We start from the raw sequence: 19,703 nt of genomic DNA, 5'->3' as shown, positions 1-19,703 counted from the left end.
TAAGGCTGGATATGGTACCATCTCCCAAATTAAACCTCTGAAATTTCGGGGTCTCTACTTCTGCTTCTTAGACGTTAAATGAAGTAACCTCCTTGATGCATTTAAGGACCAGCCCCCCCACGCCTCATCGTTTCCCCCAGACACATACAATAACAATTTTTAGATAAGCCGGTTTGTTCAACATAGTTAAAAAGTCCAATTATTATGTTCTTGCGGATGACTGACCCCACCACAGCCCTTAGGACAAGGGCTGTAAGTTATACTAATTTCCTACTATTAACATATATTGTCTTTATGGGAGGGTGGTCGTATTAAACACAGAGGGGGCTTATTCGATTGGAAATCAGAATTTCTAATGTTTTTTTTTAAGAGTCAAAAGTGATCGGAGGGTAACTAGACCCCCCCCTGGTCTTTTTTGCCTAAATTTATCCAATAGAAATTTTAAGATTGACATTTTATTCGAAATAGTCCAAAGGTCACATAACAAAGCCTTTGGAGTTGAAACACCCCCCCCCCAGAGCCTGGGGGCAAGGGTTGTAAATGATGCCACAGGATCATATAAGTTTTTATGGAAGGGCTGGCCGTATAAGCTTTAGAGGAGGCTCATTTGATTGGCGATTGAAAGTTCTAGTTCCCCCTTTAAGAGTCAAAAGGGGCGGAAGACAACTAACACCTCTCTCTCCGAATTTCTCTTTTCCTCAAACGCATCTGATTGAAACTGTGACACTGCCATTGGGTTCAAAATAGTTCAAAGAACATATAACAATGCCTCCAGGGTTAGCACACCCCCCCCCCATCCCGGGGCCAAGGGCTATAAGCTATCCCCGGGGTATTATGATTTTTATGGAAGAGGTAGTCGTAGGAGGAGGTTCATTTGATTGGAAATTGAAAATTCTAGTTCCATTTTAAGAGTCTAAAGTGATTAGAAGGCAACCAGTACATCCCCTTGCACCCTTCCCCCTCCCAATGGAGTCGTAAAAATAACACAAATCACCATCAATAAAGAAATGAAACAGTAATTACCATAAATAACCGAGCCAAACTAAAAACGAGCAAAACAATGAGTAGGGCTAAAACTCCCCATGCCTTCTGAAGATCAAAGCATAATTTGCACTTTACTGAAAACAAAACATATTTTAAGTGTTTTCCCTTTTTTTACATAAATAAATAAAAATTATTAAGACAACTGCAAATTTTTTTCCCGGTCTTGAGAAGGCTTGGGGGTTATCAGCCCTACTCATGTTAATTTCTGCTCGTTTTGAGTTTGACTAGGTTATTTATTGCAATTTCTGTATGTTTTGGGTTTCATTTATTTATTGATTGTGATTTGTGGTCCTTTTACGCTCTGAAGATTGTTTTACTTTATTTCTGCTCATTTTTGGCTTAATGGACCTCTTCACTTTTCTTTGAAAAACTTACTTTGTGGGAAAATTTTATCAAATTAATTTCTCTAAGCATGAAGAACAATTAAAAGCATAAATGCTTAGAAAACTTTTTAAATAAACAATATATGTTTCTGTCAATCAAAGTACTAGTTGTCTCCCAGGACTAATATCCTTTTAGCCAAGTGGAACATTTGCAGTTGGAAATAACAACTTTGATTAAGCTGTCCGCATGCTTTGACATTTTTCTCCGCTCCAAACTACTCCATCTAGCGTGAAATTAGACAATTTGGCATTGGATAAGAAACCGAGCCTACTTTAGTTTAGCACTTTATAGCAATCCGTCATATTTGTAACTAATGAAAGTGAAGTAAGCGATTAGTTAAATGATCCTGCGGTATTAGACAACAGCGTATCAATCATAAGTTGGCTTAGTGTGCTCTAAGCACGCAATGCTTTATTTTGGCCTCTTCGTCACAGTCAATTAAGTGGTTACACGCTCTTTGAAAGAAATAAAGCTTGGCCAGAATTTAGTTTAAATTAATTTTTTTTTTCTTTTGGAGGAAGCACAGCTTTGTAAGATTGATGAGTCGTAACACTTTAACGTGGACGCTTCAAAAAGTCCATGAAAATATGTTAGATGTTACTGTCGAAATTTTCCAAGAAAGATTTGATACACCCTTTTGAGCGAATGTCTATGATGGTTGCAGCAGTAGGTACAACCTAGTAAAGAGCTAACCGCACCCCATTGCAGCCGAACTATAAAATACGGGTTTTTAAAGAAGCTTTCTAGTGGCAAAAATTTCCAATGTTGAAAACAGTAGTTTTCATTTAGATACGACTAAACAGTAATTTGCAGTAAAGAGAAGAAACTTTTGTGAATTTTCAATCTGAGCCTAAAATCCCTCAAACTTTCACATGAAATTAAATAAAAAAAAAAAAAGTTTTTTAAATTGAAAGTAAGAAGCGACATTAAAACTTAAAACGAACAGAAATTATTCCGTATATGAAAGGGGCTGTCCCCTCCTCAGTGCCTTGCTCTTTACGCTAAAGTTTTTTATTGATTATAAAAATAAAGTTGTGAGACAGAGTCAAACTTTTGTGTAAAGAGTGAGTCGTCGAGGAGGGGACCGTCCCTTTCATATACGGAATAATTTCTGTTCGTTTTAAGTTTTAATGTCGCTCCTTACTTTCAGTTTAAAAAACTTGTTTTTTTATTTAATTTCTGATCGTTTTTTAGTTAATGCAGCTTTTATTTTGGCTCACCGTCATTGAATAAGTAAACAAAATTTACATAAAAATTTTACTTTTCTTTTGCTAAATGGCTGTCTCTAAATTTGGTTCTGACGAAATTTACAAATTAACTTACGTGACCGTAGTCAATACCTTGCTCTTTAAGCTAAAGTTCGAATTTGTTCTAATTCTTTAAAAATGACCCCTTAATTACAAAGGCCGTTAATTAGAATAAATAGCTCTTATGAAAGTACTAAAAGATCTTTGGCTTAAAGAGCGAGGCATTGACTAGAAGGTGAACCCAATCATATAGCTAATATGTCTTGTTCGTTTTAAGTTTTGATGTTGCTCCTTACTTTCAGTTGAAAGACTTGTTTTTTTATATTTAATTTCTGATTTTTGTTTTAAATAATGATGGGAAATCTGGCGCCCCCTTCATAGTCATATCCCTTCCCCCATGAAAACTTCCTTCGTGAAAAGATCCTCCCATATAACCCCCGCCCCCCCCCCCTACCCGAAAAAATTTATACCGAAAACGTCTGTATACTTCCCAATAACCAATACTATATGTTACATTGGGTAAAGTTCATAACTTTCAGCCCTCCCCCTGGGGGCTTCGAGGGATAAAGTCATCCTAAAAGACATAGTTATAATATTTTCGACTATGCTGAACAAAAAGGCTATCTCAAAATGTTGATCTGGTGACTTTGGGAGAAACATGAGCGTGAGAGGGGGCCTGGTTGCCCTCCATTTTTGTTTCACTTAAAAAGGGGACTAGAACTTTTGATTTCCATTCCAATGAGCCCTCCCACGATATTCTAGGACCACTGGGTCGATACGATCACACCTGGGAAAAAGAAAAAAAAAACAACAAATAAACACGCATCCGTGATCTTTCTTTTGGCAAAAAATGGAAAATTCCACATTTTTGTAGATAGGACCTTGAAACTTCTACAGTAGGGTTCTATGATACGCTGAATGTGATGGTGTGATTTTCATTAAGGTTCTATAACTTTTAGAGGGTCTTTCCCCCTTTTTTCGAAAATCAGCCAAATTTTTCTCAGGCGCTTAACTTTTGATGTGTAAGATTAAACTTGATGAAACTTATATATTTGAAATCAGAATTAAAATCTGATTCTTTTGATGTATCTATTGGTATTAAAATTCCGTTTTTTAGAATTTCGGTTACCATTGAGCCGGGTCGCTCCTTACTTACAGTTCATTACCACGAACTGTTGATAAAAAGTACATCGTTGAAATCGCTATTACCAAAAATATTTAATTGGGGGCTTACAGTCCTCCATATAATAAAAATCTGTACTGAAAATGTGGTTCGATCCCGCTGTCTTATATTGAAAGGAATTTTAACATGGTTAGGACACGCTTTATGGATGAAGGATAATATAGTAACGAAATTGAGCTTTTTATTAATCGAGCTTGGTCCAAACAAAAAGCTGGACGTCATCGAATAGACGTCAGGACTGACATCGTCCACTAAAATTTTCAAAAAACTGAAGTATGAGAATAAGTGAGTGTGAACAAAAATTATTGATTCGCAGATTACGCAAAATATATGTCTAAAATTAGCTAAGACTTCGTGATTTTCTCCAGTGTCTGTGGAATTCTAAAAACTAGAGCTTTACTGAAAATACAAAACCTATCCTAAAAAATAAGATATTCTCTTCTCTCTCTATAAGAATAACCGAAGTACATAAAAGGGCAACGTTATGTAATTTTTGGAAACTGTTTGAGCTCTTATAACAAAACTTGCAAACCACCAATCTCCTCCTGCCTAGGACAGTTTTTTTGTAGGCTCCTGTAACTCCTGAAAAATTTGGTGTGTGTGAGAAAAGAATGCTCTGGGATAGCTTCCAGCTCCAACAATATAACAGTAGTATTTACAATAGTAAATAGGGGAATATTGCTAATGTTAACATGTAATTAGGGGGTACGAGATAGTATTAGTAATAGTTAAACTGGTGGGGTATCTATATACTAGTCATAGATATTCGAAATGGAAATTTTTTAGAGATATCAGCATTTACTCTTTCATATGATTTTTGAGAAAAATACAGGAGAATAACTCTCAGGTAACCAAAAGAGGGAAAATCTCCCCTTTGTCCTCTGTTCAGATATAATAGTTAGTATTAGTAGCAGATGTGGTAGCACTAGCAAGAGAGAGGGGAAGGATCTAAACTATTTTTGGGTTGTAGCATCCAGACATCAAAATTGTCTTTTCTTCGCTGTTTTACCATCAAAAATAATACATCCAATATGAAATTTTTAATTATCGGGGGTGGTTTCTGAGCTCCTAACCCCCCCCCCCTCCCCCTCTGTGTCACTGTCCAAAGTGATGTGGCTGTTATAGCAAGAGCCTTGTTAATGGTTCTATTCGAAATCTTCTTTTAATGTTTTATCGATTAATAATTTGATGCAGTGTGTTTTTAGGATATGGTTACGTTGTACACAGCCATCGTGCCGAATATATTTAAGCCGAGTGTTTTTGTTTTTTTTTTTTCAGAAAAAAAGAAAGCTATCATGAAGCAAGACACAACACCAAAAGCGATTTGTTTCAACGGATCTAAGTTTGTGCCAGAACCGACAAATCTACCTGAAACCTCCTCAGCACCACATAATACTCGTGACCTAACGAAGAAGCGAGACGATTATTTGGAATGGTCGGAATATTTCATGGGTTTGGCTTTCTTATCGGCAATGAGAAGCAAAGATCCTGTCTCTCAGGTTAGTTGGTAAGACTTGTTGACGCTGCTCTAGCTTAAACTTTTTTCAATTTCTCTAGATCGAATCTTGGCAAAAATACAAAGCGGTTCGAATCAGCCTTGTGCCACTAACCAACATGTTCGTTGGTGGTCGGGAGCCAGTGGATTTTTTTTTTACTTGCTGCTCATTTTTGGTGACTGCCTTATCAAACGAGATCAAACTTTTGGTAAAAATGCTGTAAAATCGGCGAAATTGTCCTAAAATAGCCATAGAATTAAAAACATTATGACCAGTTGTGTTGCTACTTCATTTACTTTTTTTTTACTGACGAGCCCAATACTTTTGGGGGTAGGGGGTGCCTTCCCTCTCCTCTTTTGCCTAACACCTATGGTTAAAATCAAACATCAAGATCGGTCATGAAATTTTTCTTTTTTCTCGTTTTAGTCAAATACTGCACATAGAGGTGTTTAAAGAAAAGGGCTGACACAAATTTTCGTTCTTTAAATTCATTAAAATGTGTATATTTCAGGGAATTCAGCACTAGCCCGGGAGAGAAGGAAATTGATAAGCTTTACGATAATCAGGGAGTGCGGCCTTCCGGCCCTCCGGCCTTGTGTGTATGTCATTGAAATATCCAGAGTTTTTTTTAACGAACAAATAAACTTTCAAATGAGGATAAATCCGTTTATTTAGACTGTGAAAAATAGGTAAAAAAGTCCAGATATCTCGATCACATATACAGTGACCGTCTTCAGTAGAAATAATAAAATAATAAAATTGTAACTAGAATATTTATATACAACAAAATAAATAAATTTTCGTGTCATTCACAAAATAATGAACTTTGGGATTATTCACTAGATTATTTGCTGAGAGAGTTCATTGACAAAGTTCATTCAAAGTTTTTGATGTAAACTTGATGATGTAAAGAAGAATCTGCCTTTTTATCGGCTCATTTAGTCATTTAACGAAGGATGTTGATGGAGTAGAGATGCACAGAAGATTTTCTCTTCGGTCTTACTCCACCCGAACAAGTCATCGCTGCAGAGCAAAACTCGTGACTCTGTCTCTTGGTAAAACTTTTATGTTACGTTTTTTTTTTTTCGTGGAATTAGTCCACTCTAGAAACAAGTTTTATGTACACTCAAGCAACGATTGGGTGACAGTGTTGGGAAATACTGAAGTAAAAAGAACTTGAGTAATTACTTATGTAAATAATCTCAGTACTTGTACTCTACTTAAGTAAAAGATTTCGAAAATACTTGATATTCGTATTTAAGTAAAAAATTAGAAGTACTTGAGGGTGTTTAAGTACCCAAGTACTTTTAGACCAGTGTTCAATTTCAATAATAACTTCATTGGGAAGATGCTCACTGCGACGCTTTTGAATCGTCTAAGAAGGGATTATACTTTTATGAAATAGCGCCCAGTAGCTGAAATTTTCAACAAGGAAGCTATGAAGTACGTTGAATTGCCTTTCGTTTTGAATGGGCAGTTTTTTGTAGATTAATTAAGAAATCGATGCAGATGGGGCCATTTCATCTGTGTAGTACAGAAGGTTATTATTCGTGAGTTTGATCTTACAGACTTTATGTACTTAACTGCAGACATTGGATCTGCTAACAATAAAAGATATTTGGGAATGACTGTCCTTTTGCTTGACGAAGATCTTAGGTGGAAATATTTTGCTCTTCCATGTTCACCTTTTTAAAGGCTCACATACTTACGAAAAAATTGCTGATCACCTGAGTAGTGTTTTTGCGAGACATAGAATTTTGGTTGAAAGAAAGGCACGCGGAGTATTTACTGACAATAATTTAAACTTCAGTAAAGCATTTAAAGAATTTCCGACAATCTCTATCGATGAGGGATAGTAAGTGGCGATGAGAATGAAGACAAAGCAGGTCGAAATGACTTATTTTTGTTTTTAAATGTTGATGGATTATCACAAAACCATGATGTTTTTGATGCTTTACAAAAATTTAGCTTTGATTCTTGTGACGTAGATTTTCTAAAGGAATACGGGAAAGTCATCGAGCCATTAGCGGTTACTCTGGATATCCTTCAGGGTGAAGAAAAGTGCTACCTTGGTGCAATTTACCCTTCAATTTGATCTTTTGAAAAGAGGCTTAAAAAGCTTACAGATATAGTGAGGTTTTGCCAGCCACTGGCAAAACTTCTTGTGGACCTGGAGGGAAGATATCCTACTATCCTGGACAAGGGACTTTTTCACACCAAAAATTATTTTATTGCCACTTCAAGTCATGCGTACTTCAAACTTATGTGGTTCCTTGTTCTCGGTAGAAGAAGCAAGAAAGGTTGAAGATACCAAAGCCGTTACCGAGGCTGACATAACCTACTGAGCTATATACTTTTCTGCTGATGAATACTTTGACAATAGTGACAAAGAAATTACCACAAACAAATCAGAGAATCGTGAACACGGTGAAGATACTGTGAAGGTGAGGGTTCTTTCATATGTGGATGATAGGCAAAAATAACTAACCACGCTAAAAGACTACCCAAGAGTAAGGACAATCTTCAGAAATTTTAACTGCATAATTCCTTCGTCTACACTCGCAGAGCAACTATTCTTGGCTGATGGAGGAGTTTTTACCCCCCCCCCCCAAAAAAGTTCTTGGAGATGCTACGTTTGAAAAGCTAATACTCTTGAAGGGAGCAAGCAAGAAATCCAATTGAATTGCTATGTAGTGTTTAATGATGAATGGTGCGTTTGAAATTGTTTTTACTATCTAGCATTCGGATATTTTAAATAAATCGGATTTTCATTATCTAAGAGTTTCTGTATCTGATAATCGAAGTAGAAAACAGTTTCTATTGTCTTTGCGAGGTACTTTTTCGTTAGGGTTCAGATATCCGAAAACAAGCATTTTATTTCTGAAAACTAGCATATAGCATGATTACAGTCTATATGGTACCATTACCATTAGAGTTGTTCTGACAAATATCACTATGGAACCTTTCTGGCAGTCAACTTTGTGAGACAACTGGAAGTGGTATTCCTTGCTGGTTACCTGCCCTGTTTGGTTTTCGTCAGTACATATCTGGGACTGGAAACCAAGTAAATAATACAGTGATGACTTATGTAGTACAAGTTAAACCTCAGTACTTCAATACTTGACTATTGAAGTACTGTGGAAATACTTGAATACTTAAGCACTAAAGTACTTAAAAAAAAAAAAAACAACTTATTACTTAATTAGAATTTGGAGGGAATTCATGATACTTATACTTAAGTAAAAATTTCCTGGAGTACTTTGTACTTGTACTTAGTAAAAAGTAAAAGTACTTGGCATAACACTGTTGGGTGAACACACTGAAGACAACTTTTGCCATAAATGTTCCGTTTCGATCCCCTATATGACGGAACAATATCTGAAAGCTCATGTAGTACTTGCATTTAGCGGGAGGTTGGATTGTATTCGAACACCGAAAAGGCCGAATTAAAACTCTAGCTCCTATTTTTGCCAAATTTGAATGGGATCTGATAAACCCTTAATTAAATGCATAACCTTGGCTATTGACCAAGTTTTTTTTTGAATGAATTCTACAAGCCCATCTACTAATAACGTTGATGAGATTTTGAGACCCAAATCCCGCCTCTCTCCACTATACAAAATGTGTTGATTAGCATTCGAGTATGAACTTAGTTAGATTGGCCAAAGAGAAAAAAAAATCTCCCGATAAATATCAAAAGAACGAAAAAAGGAGGATTTAAATATCATGGCTAAACAGCCCGAATAATTAACACCGTATTTCAAACAATAAGTTTTTCGAAAAGTTTGGCTCGATTCCTTTTTTGGGCTATTTCTAAAGAAAGACTTAGATGACCACATCTTACTTTTAGGATAAAGAATAATAGGTTACGGAATATCGTTCTTTTATGGAGGTTTTTAGGACCACTTTGAGCCCTTTAATCTTAGATTGAAATCTGCGTGATTTCAAATTCATCAAGGTGTAACATGCGCACCTTTCTGCTAAATGTATCTGCGAAGTTTCAGTTTTGATAAGCTATTTGCATGGCTCGTGATCCTTACTGTGGAGGCTGCTTTGGGGTCTGAAGATTTGGGGTCTGAATAAAAAGAATTTGCAAAATTTTATGTGCGGTTTCAAATAACACTTGTTTCCTTTCAATATGAAAACGTAAAATTTTGTTGGATAATCTTTGAGCTAGAGCTACTAAAATGTTTTTTTTTAGCAAGCTATGTCACTCTCCTCTATAGGATTGACCATTAGATAAAATTCTCTGTAGAATATTTCTCACTTTCTAACTTATTTCTGAAGAAGTGTGTGAGATACGATATTTCGTCCTGGGCACGGCAATATGTACAAGAATAAAAGACGACCTAGGGGTTTTAATGTTCCGAAAGGTAGTTTTTCCAAAGTTAAAATCTGCTGTCGAGCAATTGCCGGGCCACTTTATAGTCACACTTGTGAATGATATAGAAACTACGAACGACTTCCGCACCAATAATGTATACTGTTGAAAATTTGCAAATTGAACATTATTCGACTTTTGAACGTAAATTTAGGATTCACATATCAAAGTGAAGATTTAGGACGTAGTTATTTTGGAATTGGAAAATACTTGGAAATTTACTTTTCCTATCTGTATGATGAATGTGATAAATATACAAAGACATAGATTTACTACTGAGATTAGTACTACTGACATAGATTTTACTACTGATGACGGTCACTGTATATGTGACCGAAATATCTGGTATTTTTGTGAATTTCTATCATCACTGTCTATTAAAAGGATTTTATCCCTATTTGAACTTTTATTTATACAAAGACATAGTATTAGTGATAATACTCGTGACGAAATCAGTACCGTATTGATATAGGCTTTTCAAACCAGTTACTTTGCGGTCGATTTTTGACTTCTGGAGATAAATTGTGACCTTAAAATCATGAAAAAACACATTTTATATGTAAATATTGCCTTTTTCCAAACTTGTGTAACTATGGTGTGCTCGGTCATAAAGCTCTTAACAGCGTATGGGTAACTTATAAAAGTGGGACCTGGTGCCAGTGTTGATAAAAACAACCCTCATTGCCATATAGCGTTTGGCGACTTTTTTCAGTTTAACAAAAGAATAATTATAATGCCATTCGTATAATTCAATAAGAATAATTCAATTGGTGTAGTTGGTAAAATTAACGTAGTGACAAGTGTCTCATCTCACTTCCTTACAGGATAACGATTACAAAGCTTGAAACATTCTGAATGTCGCTTAATTCTGGGTTGCATGGCTGGTTCTTTTTGCTGACATGAACGCCAGTTTCCACTCTTATAAGTTACTCATACTGTTTGGCTCGTAAAGTAAGAATGAAGAGAACTTGCACCCACTCTCCTGGCGGTGTGACCTTGCTTCGGCTTTTAAGGTTTATCTTCGTGTGCAAGTTTAAGTTTGCCGCTTTCTGCAGTCTTAAAGTTTGAATATTTCAGTGTGAGAGGACAATTTTGCTATCATTTGGTGGCTGAGATTAAGCTTTAAGCATTTATTGAGCTATATTTTTGAAGTTTGCTTACATTTTTGTTTGATCAAAATATACGTTGAAAATATGTTTGAAACATGCGAAAATGTGGAGATTTTTCTATTTTTAAAGAAGCTTTGGATCGTTCTCTAAGAAGTATTCTCAGTATTATCATAATTCTGGCTCAGCGAACGCATAGATCTGAAATTAATGAATTCGGACATATGTATGTTGTATTTTCGGCACAAGCTACAGCTGTAACCCAGAAGCACAATTACGTGTTTCAGAGGGAAGGTAAACTTTAAACCCTCATAACTTTAATGGCATATCTCCCTGATTGAGAAAACCTTTTTTGCTTTACTACAGAGTATAATTGTTTGCATTATTGCTTTGTTCGTAATAGTGTCGAATATGCATTTTGAATATCTGGCCGCCTTCCTGGCCGAATTCTGGCTAACGTTTTTCCGCCTTCAAGTCACCACTGTATTGCAAGGGGAGGAGTCTATCAGAAAAAAACAAAACAAAAACAAGTGAAATATGTGAAAAATATAGAAACATATCGAGGAAATCAAAATAAATATGAGAGTTCTTTATCGTGGCTTAGTCAAAGCTTCAAAAAAATATATAGCACATAGATTATGAGAGTCTGTATGTTCATGCAGTAAAGGCATGCTATTTTGGACTTGGCAATTAACAAGGTGTTATATGATTATTTTTTTTTTTCAAACTAAAATTGCGCTATATTCCTGATTTGATGGGTTTAGTCGACCAGTCTAGTCCACTTGGAATCTGAAGATCCTTATATTACTTACCGATTTCAAAATTCGTTTTGTCTAGTTTCCTGTCCTTCGAACCCCGCTGCAGCAAGGTTGGGAGACAAGCTTGCTACTTGTCCCTGAAAAAAAAACCAGCAACTGAAACGTCGACTCGACGCCCTATGCGCCAGTAATGGCTCACGAGGATATTTATCTTTTTTTTTAGTTTCCTGTCCTATAAAAGTAATTAAAAGAGAGCTTTTGGTACCTCAATCGATTTTCTAGCGTGCTAAAGACCCCACTCTAAAAACAAACTTCCTTTGTTGATGCAACTGGTCATCATTATTCAGTTCATTCAATTTTCAGTTCATTTACGCAGGAATTTTTTTGGGACAAGGAGTAAAACAAAAATGAAAAACAGGTTGACAGGTTTGAGAAATCGACCTCGGTAATTCAAAAGGCGTTATTTAAACTTTTTGAAACTATAATCTGTACACTAGACCTCCAATTTAAACAGGCTTGGTTTAATGATCCACTCTGAAGATTTTCAACAACAAAGAGAGAAAAAACTCAATGAAAAGACGACAAAGGAGACTGTGGCCAGTAGAGAGAAAAGATGGAAGACTACAACAACACGGATATCTCGCCTCTGTGCAAACTAGGCGTCTTCAGCGCAAAAGAAACAAAGATAAAAAAAAAACTAAAAACAAATAAAACCACCACCAATCTTAATAAAATATAATAACTATTAATATATATATTACAATAATAAGTAAAATATGTATTAATAAAAAACAATTATCGCAACCGATCCACGTAGGTCACAGAACTATTAGTTACTTCGATGAGAACACCAAAGCAACTCAGTAAAAAAGTAAAAAAAATGGAATAAAGTTAATTATTCTGTTGCGAAATAATGCTTTTATTGGCTATTATTGAAGCAATTCTTTTTGGTCTAGTAGGTAATCTTGTCCCCTGGTGATTTTGTAAAATTTTAATTCCCTTATTAAATATTGGCTCATTTTCCAAAAGAATATTATAAATTGGGTCAGTATTTAAATTTCCTCCGTCCCTATTTATTGAAAGATTAGAAAGCATATGTTTTTTTAATTTGTAAAGTCTCCCTCGCCCACTGAGAAAAACCTCTATAATCAGAAATAGCCGTGGCCTCATCAAATTGTACAAAATATTCAGGATGAAAGAAAATATGTTCAGCCAAAGCCGAAACAAAAGTTTCAGGAGGCTTGCTGAATTGTAGTTGCGATGCTCAATAAATCATTCAAGAAATTGTTGGTGAGATCTACCAATACAAAACCTCCCACAAGAATAAAGAATTAAATATTTACATATGTTTGTTGTTTTCTAGATTTGCTTTTTCCTGTTTTGAAAGGTGTTAGAAAATAAGGCCCTCTAAATTCAAATTGGCTTAATTGCATGTTAAAGTTCCTCCTCTAAAAGCGATCTTCCTTTGTGCAAATAATTTGTCATCTTCATTCAGTTCATGCAACTTCAAGTTTATTCAATGCTATCAAACAGTTGACATCGCTTTTTGTGAGCTAAGTCAGTATTTATATTTAATTATGCTTATGATACCTTCATAAACAAGAATTTATTAAGTTGTTTTTACTTCTTTTTTAAAAGCTCAGAAAAATTTGCGGGTCCGTATTTTGTCGCTGCTATGCCTCGAATTTGCGAGGGGTCGCTCTCTCACTCAGAAATCATGTTCACCAGGTGTGACATGGTGGAACTGTGCAAAGCATTTTTAGGAGTGTTCCAAGCCTTTTTTGGGACTGTGCTAAACATGGCGGAACTGTGCCAAGCGTGACCAAAATATGTGGCTCACGTGGTGTTCCAAGATGTATATCAGGTGGCAGGAAGTCAGCACTCTCGTGTGAGCTCGTATCTGGCATTTTACTCTTCCCAGATGATTGTCGAAAACTGTTTACTAAGCTGTTCTCAAAGGGAGGGTCAACAGCACAATATAAATCAGGAGGAGCAAAGCTTGAAAGAACATATATTGCCCTGTCCATCCCTCCTTTTAGAACGGCCTAGTAAATTGTTTTGGGTAATTATATCAGAATTGTTGAAATCTCAGAAACGGCCTTTTGGTGTGATATACTGGTAAACTATCAGTAGTGTTAGTTGTTTTCCGAGGGTAGTTATTTTTTTGCTTAACGACATCTACAAAATTTCTTCTTTTTTATGGGATTAACAGTGGCTCATTGGCACATACTACCGCATTGGATACTGTGTACTAAATGTATGTATTTACGTACACTGGATTTATTGGGGTAAATTACTGGGGAGTAATTATTAAGAACTCAAGAAGAGTATATCAATAACTCGGAATAGTCATTTGAGTTTGGTTACTATGTTTTTCGTACTGTATTTTATCACTTGAAAGTGTTTATAGTTTGACATCATACTCTTTTTTTCCGATTTGATATTATCATAATATACTATTGACTTTCGTCACCTTTAAAATGGTACTATTCATTGAGAGACAGTTTTTTTCCTACTAGCTTAGTAATATCGTTATCTGTAAGGTAGCAGGTCAAAAAAGCCTTTGTTTTGCCTTTAAAATTAACTAATAAAGTACAAAGATGAGTACAACCAGAAAACACACATAGAATTACAGAATTTGGTATTTTTTCCAAGAACACGCTGTCTCTTCTGTGACGAAACAAATAAGATACGAACGTCGGTTATATGGTGCAATCTTATTTGTTTTGTCATAGAAAAGGCAGTGTGGTCTTGGAAAAAATACCAAATCAACACCATTTCATTTCCTATTAGAAGAATAAAAAGATAAATTTAACACCTATAAATTCAGCAGTATCTCAATTTTAATTAGAAGAATATTCAACGCAGTATTACAGAATTCTAGAACAGTTAGTGAACTTTTTAAGTCAATGGACGGGTAACTTGCTTTGACCTACAATTTTGAAGAAAAATGTACCATCTTTATTCGACGCAGTAATACAAAATTCAAGAACAGTTATTGAACTCTTTAAGTCAATGGACCCTTAACTTGCTTTGACCTTGAAGTGATTATTTTGTTTAGAATAAATATAATTATTTTAATTTTTATACGTTAGTAACTCTACTAATGATGATGACCGACTGTGTCATCAAAATATATAGAGCCTTTGTATATATTTTGTTTCACTGTCTAATAAAAAGACTTGGCCCTATTTGGAAATTCTTATTTGTTTCGTCATAGAATTACAGAAGTTTGACAGATACATAAGCCATGCCTTAAACATTTCCTAACCTTTCAGCAAGTATTCCTCAGGTTTTTTTCATAGTTCCAAACTGATGCGGAAGGATTGAGGAAGGAAATACTGGAAATCAAAGGAAAATAAATTGTAAAACAAGAAACCCTGAGTTTAAGAACTTTGAAAAAGCATACAATGACGCTGTGGTTAATTTAAAAAATTTAAATAACAATATTAAACTCTTTACTCTATAGTAGCGCCGCCGATTGATGTTGTGCATGGTAATACGACTTTCAGTGATCGATCTCCATTGCGGCAACATCAGGCGACAGGATTGTTTCTTGTCCCTGTAAAAAAAGACCCAGTAACCTAAACGTCGATTCCACGCCCTTTGCGCCAGCAATTTTTATCCCATTATTAAAGACTTTAAACTACAATCCAGCCTAATTCTTCAATACATAATTCTTCATAGAGATTGCAGATCATCACAATAGTATAACCACATCTAAAACTAAGGAGTTATTCGCAAAGTTACGTCTAAAATGCGATTGTTTTCGTAATTTAAAGTACTGAGCAATGGACAAAAGATATAGAAGATCATCTTTGGTTTTCTGCATACTTTGTCACAAGCGGGTTGCTTAGAATCGAAGTTTAGAACAAAATTAGCTCAGACAATATTTAAAAAAAAAGTTAATAAAATGTCACAAACATATTATACAAAGATGCATCTGAAATAACGCAAAGATGTTTAATGCACGTCCCTCGAAAATTCCGCGATCGAGTTATTGTTTATTTAAAGGTAGACCTCAGTGGCACCTGGCTAACCGTCAATATCTTTGATGCCTGTATTTGTAAAAATTTTCCCCATCTACTTGCCTTTTTTGAAGCAAAATATTTTTTTCATGATTTTCAATCTGCATTCCGAGCTAAACACTCAACAGAGCATGCCTGTGCAACAGTTTCGAGTTTTCCACATTCAGCTATTTATTCTGGTTTGATTCATCCCGCTACTATTTGTTCGTCCGAAAAGTTTTGTATTTGTTGACCTGCCAAATTTTTATTTTGAAATTATCTCATAATGGTATAAGAGGGAATGATAGTGCTTGGTTTCTTCTTGGTGAATCTTCTTTTCCTCTCACTATCTATGATCTTATTGGTGGCTAGGAACCAAAAACATACAGTTTGTTGTCGTCTGCATTACCCCAAAGCTTTCCATGGTCAAAACCGTTGACCTCCTCAATTGACTAGGGCACTAGTTCTATGCCCGACATAGGCATTTCTAAAATCCTGACGTGAGATTGCCTTTTTGTTACCCAAAATTATACGCGTATTCAGTTGAAGCAAATTTCAAAGGCCATTAACTTGGTATGTTTTTTTCGAGTTGTCCTCAAGGTGTATTTTATGCGAATGAAAATTTTTGTCTGTATGCAATACTTTTGATTCAATGCATGACGTCGTTGCAATCCTATCATGCATCTGTTTTGCTCTTTAAATGTATGTGAAAGTGACGTCATTTAAATGAAAAATGTTTTATTTTTAATTATGGCTCTAGAGCATTGTCAGTCGAAGGGTATAGGTCCTGCCCATGACCCACTAAAATATTCTCATGCCCCAACGGTGTGGCGTGTATCCCACGTTGGGAATCTCCGCTTTGTTGCTTTAGCTGACGGCTTTACTCTTCGCACTGCTGTCAGATCGAAGCCTGAGATCTGTATTAGACCTGTATTTTTGTCTGGGGAAAACATTAAACGGTATAACGCTAATTGTCTAGCCCTAAATTTCGATAAGCTGACCCTTCTGGTTTTCTCGTGAATTTCTCAGGCTTGCCCTCAGCTATCGGAGTTTCATCTTTCAAGGGCTACTTTCAATATACCTAGAGATCGGTACGCCCTGTTCCTAATATTCTTCTTGATGAGAATATCTCCTTCATGTATCATGTTAGTCTGATTAAAGTAGAAATATTGGAAGTCTTTGAATTCATAGGAAGCTCAAGTACATTTTTTCCTGGTCAATCCTAAAATTTCTGTTCCATTGCTTAATTCAGTCTTACGTCTCTTATTGCCTAACTACATAGAGGTCAATCTATTCTTTCTTTTTGATCTCTAAGCTATGTGAAAAAGCAAAGAAAACTGCCTTTGCAAGAACTAGTTCTGCTAATATGCCATTACTTGATTCGAAGTCTCTTTAATCTTTTTTTTATCTCTTTATCTCTTTCGTTTTTCTTCACTTACATGGCGATGTGATGTCCTTCGCCTGTTATGTGGAGATTGTTGAGAAATCAAATGCAGACAATTGTGTTAAAATTATGTTGATTTTAGGCTGGGGTGGACGAACACAATAAAACCCATCCCTGTCTCTAACCATGTTAAAACATTTGTCATGGGTCTCAGCTCATTTTTGAATGGGCTCAATTTGACTTCGTGGCACGCTGGAAATATTAACTCCAGTAATGCAGGAACTATTTGATTGAGCCACTATTTGCGTTGGAAAATCTTTCAAGATTTATATCCCCATTAGGAAAATCTTTCGAATTTTTGTATCCTCATTGCCCAGATTGTCGAGTGAGCCTAAGAAAACAACAATTGAAGCTAAGACAGGGAAAGGGGGAAGCCAAAAAGAGTGGGTGTTGAAAGACCTAAGAGTGGCTGCAGACAGGAAAAAAGAAGAGAAGAATAAGCCTGCTACATTCGAAGATAGTAATCTGATGCATTCAAAATAAACTTCCTGGCTAATGGTAAGATAGTCGATCGTTGTTTGTTGAAAAGTGAATATTTCATAAAGAAAAGCTCGACGAATCGTCACGACTCTAAGAAAATTGGGCACCATCCCAAGTTTTGGTAAAATCCCAAACTTGTTTGATTTTGTGCTCTTCTTTTTTTTTTATTCCTTTTAATAGCCCATGGCAACCGTGAACAGTACCAACTGATAGCATCAACGTGTATATGTCTGATAGCGATACTTTTCGACCAGCACCGTATACACTCTTGATATTATAAACTTAAGTAGATTGAAAAGTAAAAGACATCAGTGTTCATACTATATTTTTGTCCTCAAGGTTTTCATGCTGTCAGATCTTTATTATACTTAAATCTTTATTGCTATAAAAAATTATAAATAAAATTTGATAGTAACTATTACTAGTTGGGCTCACATATCTAAAGTCGGATGCATGCGTAAAATTTTCTTCGAATCCCTCTGTTTTAGGTCGGTGCTTGCATTGTCAACTGTGATAATAAGGTTGTGGGTGTTGGATACAATGGTATGCCCCTAGGCTGTAGTGACGATGTCCTTCCTTGGAACAAACATGGTCAAAATCGCATAGAAACAAAATATATGTATGGTAAGCAAAGACCTTAGAATATTATAGACAGAAAATATTGCTATATTAAGGATTCTCTATGTGCCTTTCCTTTGTATAAAGAGTATACCTTATGTGTGAATGTATTTATACACGGTAGTTTCGTATTTTTAAGCTCAAGAACATTAAGACCACGCTCAACTGTTCTACCCAGTTGAAACCCGATTTACCTTAGGTTTTCAATGTATTTGACCGATCGATTCAGGTTATATTAGATTTTTGATGCTAAGTGACTAGAGCATGTATATTTTAGACGTATATAGAAAGTCGCGGATTTATAGGACTCTGTCTTTCTGATATTAAAGGTGTTCAGGGATCCTTCTGTGTTATCCTCAGTTTCATCGGTGACTGAACACCCTTTGGTGTCAGAAAGACGTTATCGAATCCCAAGATCTGCTAATGAAAAAAAATAAGCATTGGCCATCTATATAAATTTGAATATCTATGAACCTCTCTAACAATTTGAAATGTTGTTTGAGACAAATGGTGACGGACTTTGAGCATGGAGTTGTGAAAATCGAAAGATTGAAAATAAAGTTTGTAAGTTTGATCATTTAACAAATAAATATCGAGGCTTTGTTTTACAGTTCTGTATTGCATTTTTAGAATTTTTTGTTGTTTGAACTGTCGTTTTAAATTTCCCTTTAGATTTCTAGGAATTTATTTTTCTAAAATTCCTGTCCGGATGATATATTTCCGTGCCATGTTGATACTTTTTTTTTTACAAATACCAATTTCATGTTAGCGAGCTAATAGAAAATTGTTAGTAACAATTTAGCCGGTGGCACAAGGCCTCGGGAGGGAGAAATGTCATAACTACAACACTGTCTTAAAACTAAATAGCCTTCAAAATGTTCAAGACGTGAGGGGCATGATGATTACTAAAAATTTATTTTCCCTCTGAAAAGTGGGATTTGAGGCAATATTTTAAATAAAATATAGATCATCCTGCCCCATAAATCCAGGACAATGGAAATAATTTGGTTTCCTTGGTATTATTGAGAATAGGCTAGCGCCATCTATCATGCAGGGACAAATCTTATGAAACATCCGAACAGTGGCAAACCTTCATCCAAAAACGATTAATCCGGGATTTTTAACAAGAAAACTCCCATAGGGTGGGAGGGGGGGGGGGGGTAGAGGGTTTAGTAAATATCCCCGTATGTGTGACCAGTATTCAGTTCTGGTTTCACTTTTAGTTTGAAAACTAATAGAAATTATATTTTCATCAGTTGAACAGAAACACTTTCATATTAAAGAGATACATTCATTTACGCTAAGTGCTGAACCATTAATTGAACCAGTCATGTGCGTAAAGCACTGGTATATGCTCAATGACGTAGAATTTCGCTTCCATTTTTTTTTGTTAGGGAGAAGGGTGGCAGTTTTGATATGACTGCCGTCTTGAGTCCTAGTGACTTATATGACTGGAAGTGTAAAATTGAAGATAAAGCAGTTTTTTTTTTTTTTAGCATAGAGTTGTATTCAAAATGGATAGCTTATATCGGGGTCTACGTTACTACAATTTTCC

The 19,703-nt window shown here is 35.6% G+C and overlaps 1 protein-coding gene across 1 annotated transcript in view; it reads left to right on the top strand.

Annotated features, from left to right (window-relative positions):
* LOC148952992 (deoxycytidylate deaminase) overlaps positions 1–19,703 on the top strand; it is a 131,543-nt gene that overhangs the window by 92,274 nt on the left and 19,566 nt on the right. Inside the window, exons 2-3 of the mRNA XM_089087492.1 lie at positions 5,137–5,357; positions 18,019–18,154. Of these exons, the coding sequence (XP_088943618.1) occupies positions 5,154–5,357; positions 18,019–18,154 (340 nt within the window). The 5' untranslated portion in view covers positions 5,137–5,153. The remainder of the gene's footprint in view (positions 1–5,136; positions 5,358–18,018; positions 18,155–19,703) is intronic.

This window comes from Artemia sp. Qi Xiang Cuo, chromosome 4 (assembly GCF_049724085.1).
Source record: "Artemia sp. Qi Xiang Cuo chromosome 4, ASM4972408v1, whole genome shotgun sequence".
Taxonomy (NCBI): domain Eukaryota; kingdom Metazoa; phylum Arthropoda; class Branchiopoda; order Anostraca; family Artemiidae; genus Artemia; species Artemia sp. Qi Xiang Cuo.
Note: the sequence above shows the minus strand (reverse complement) of the source record. Positions and strands in the feature narration are given on the sequence as shown.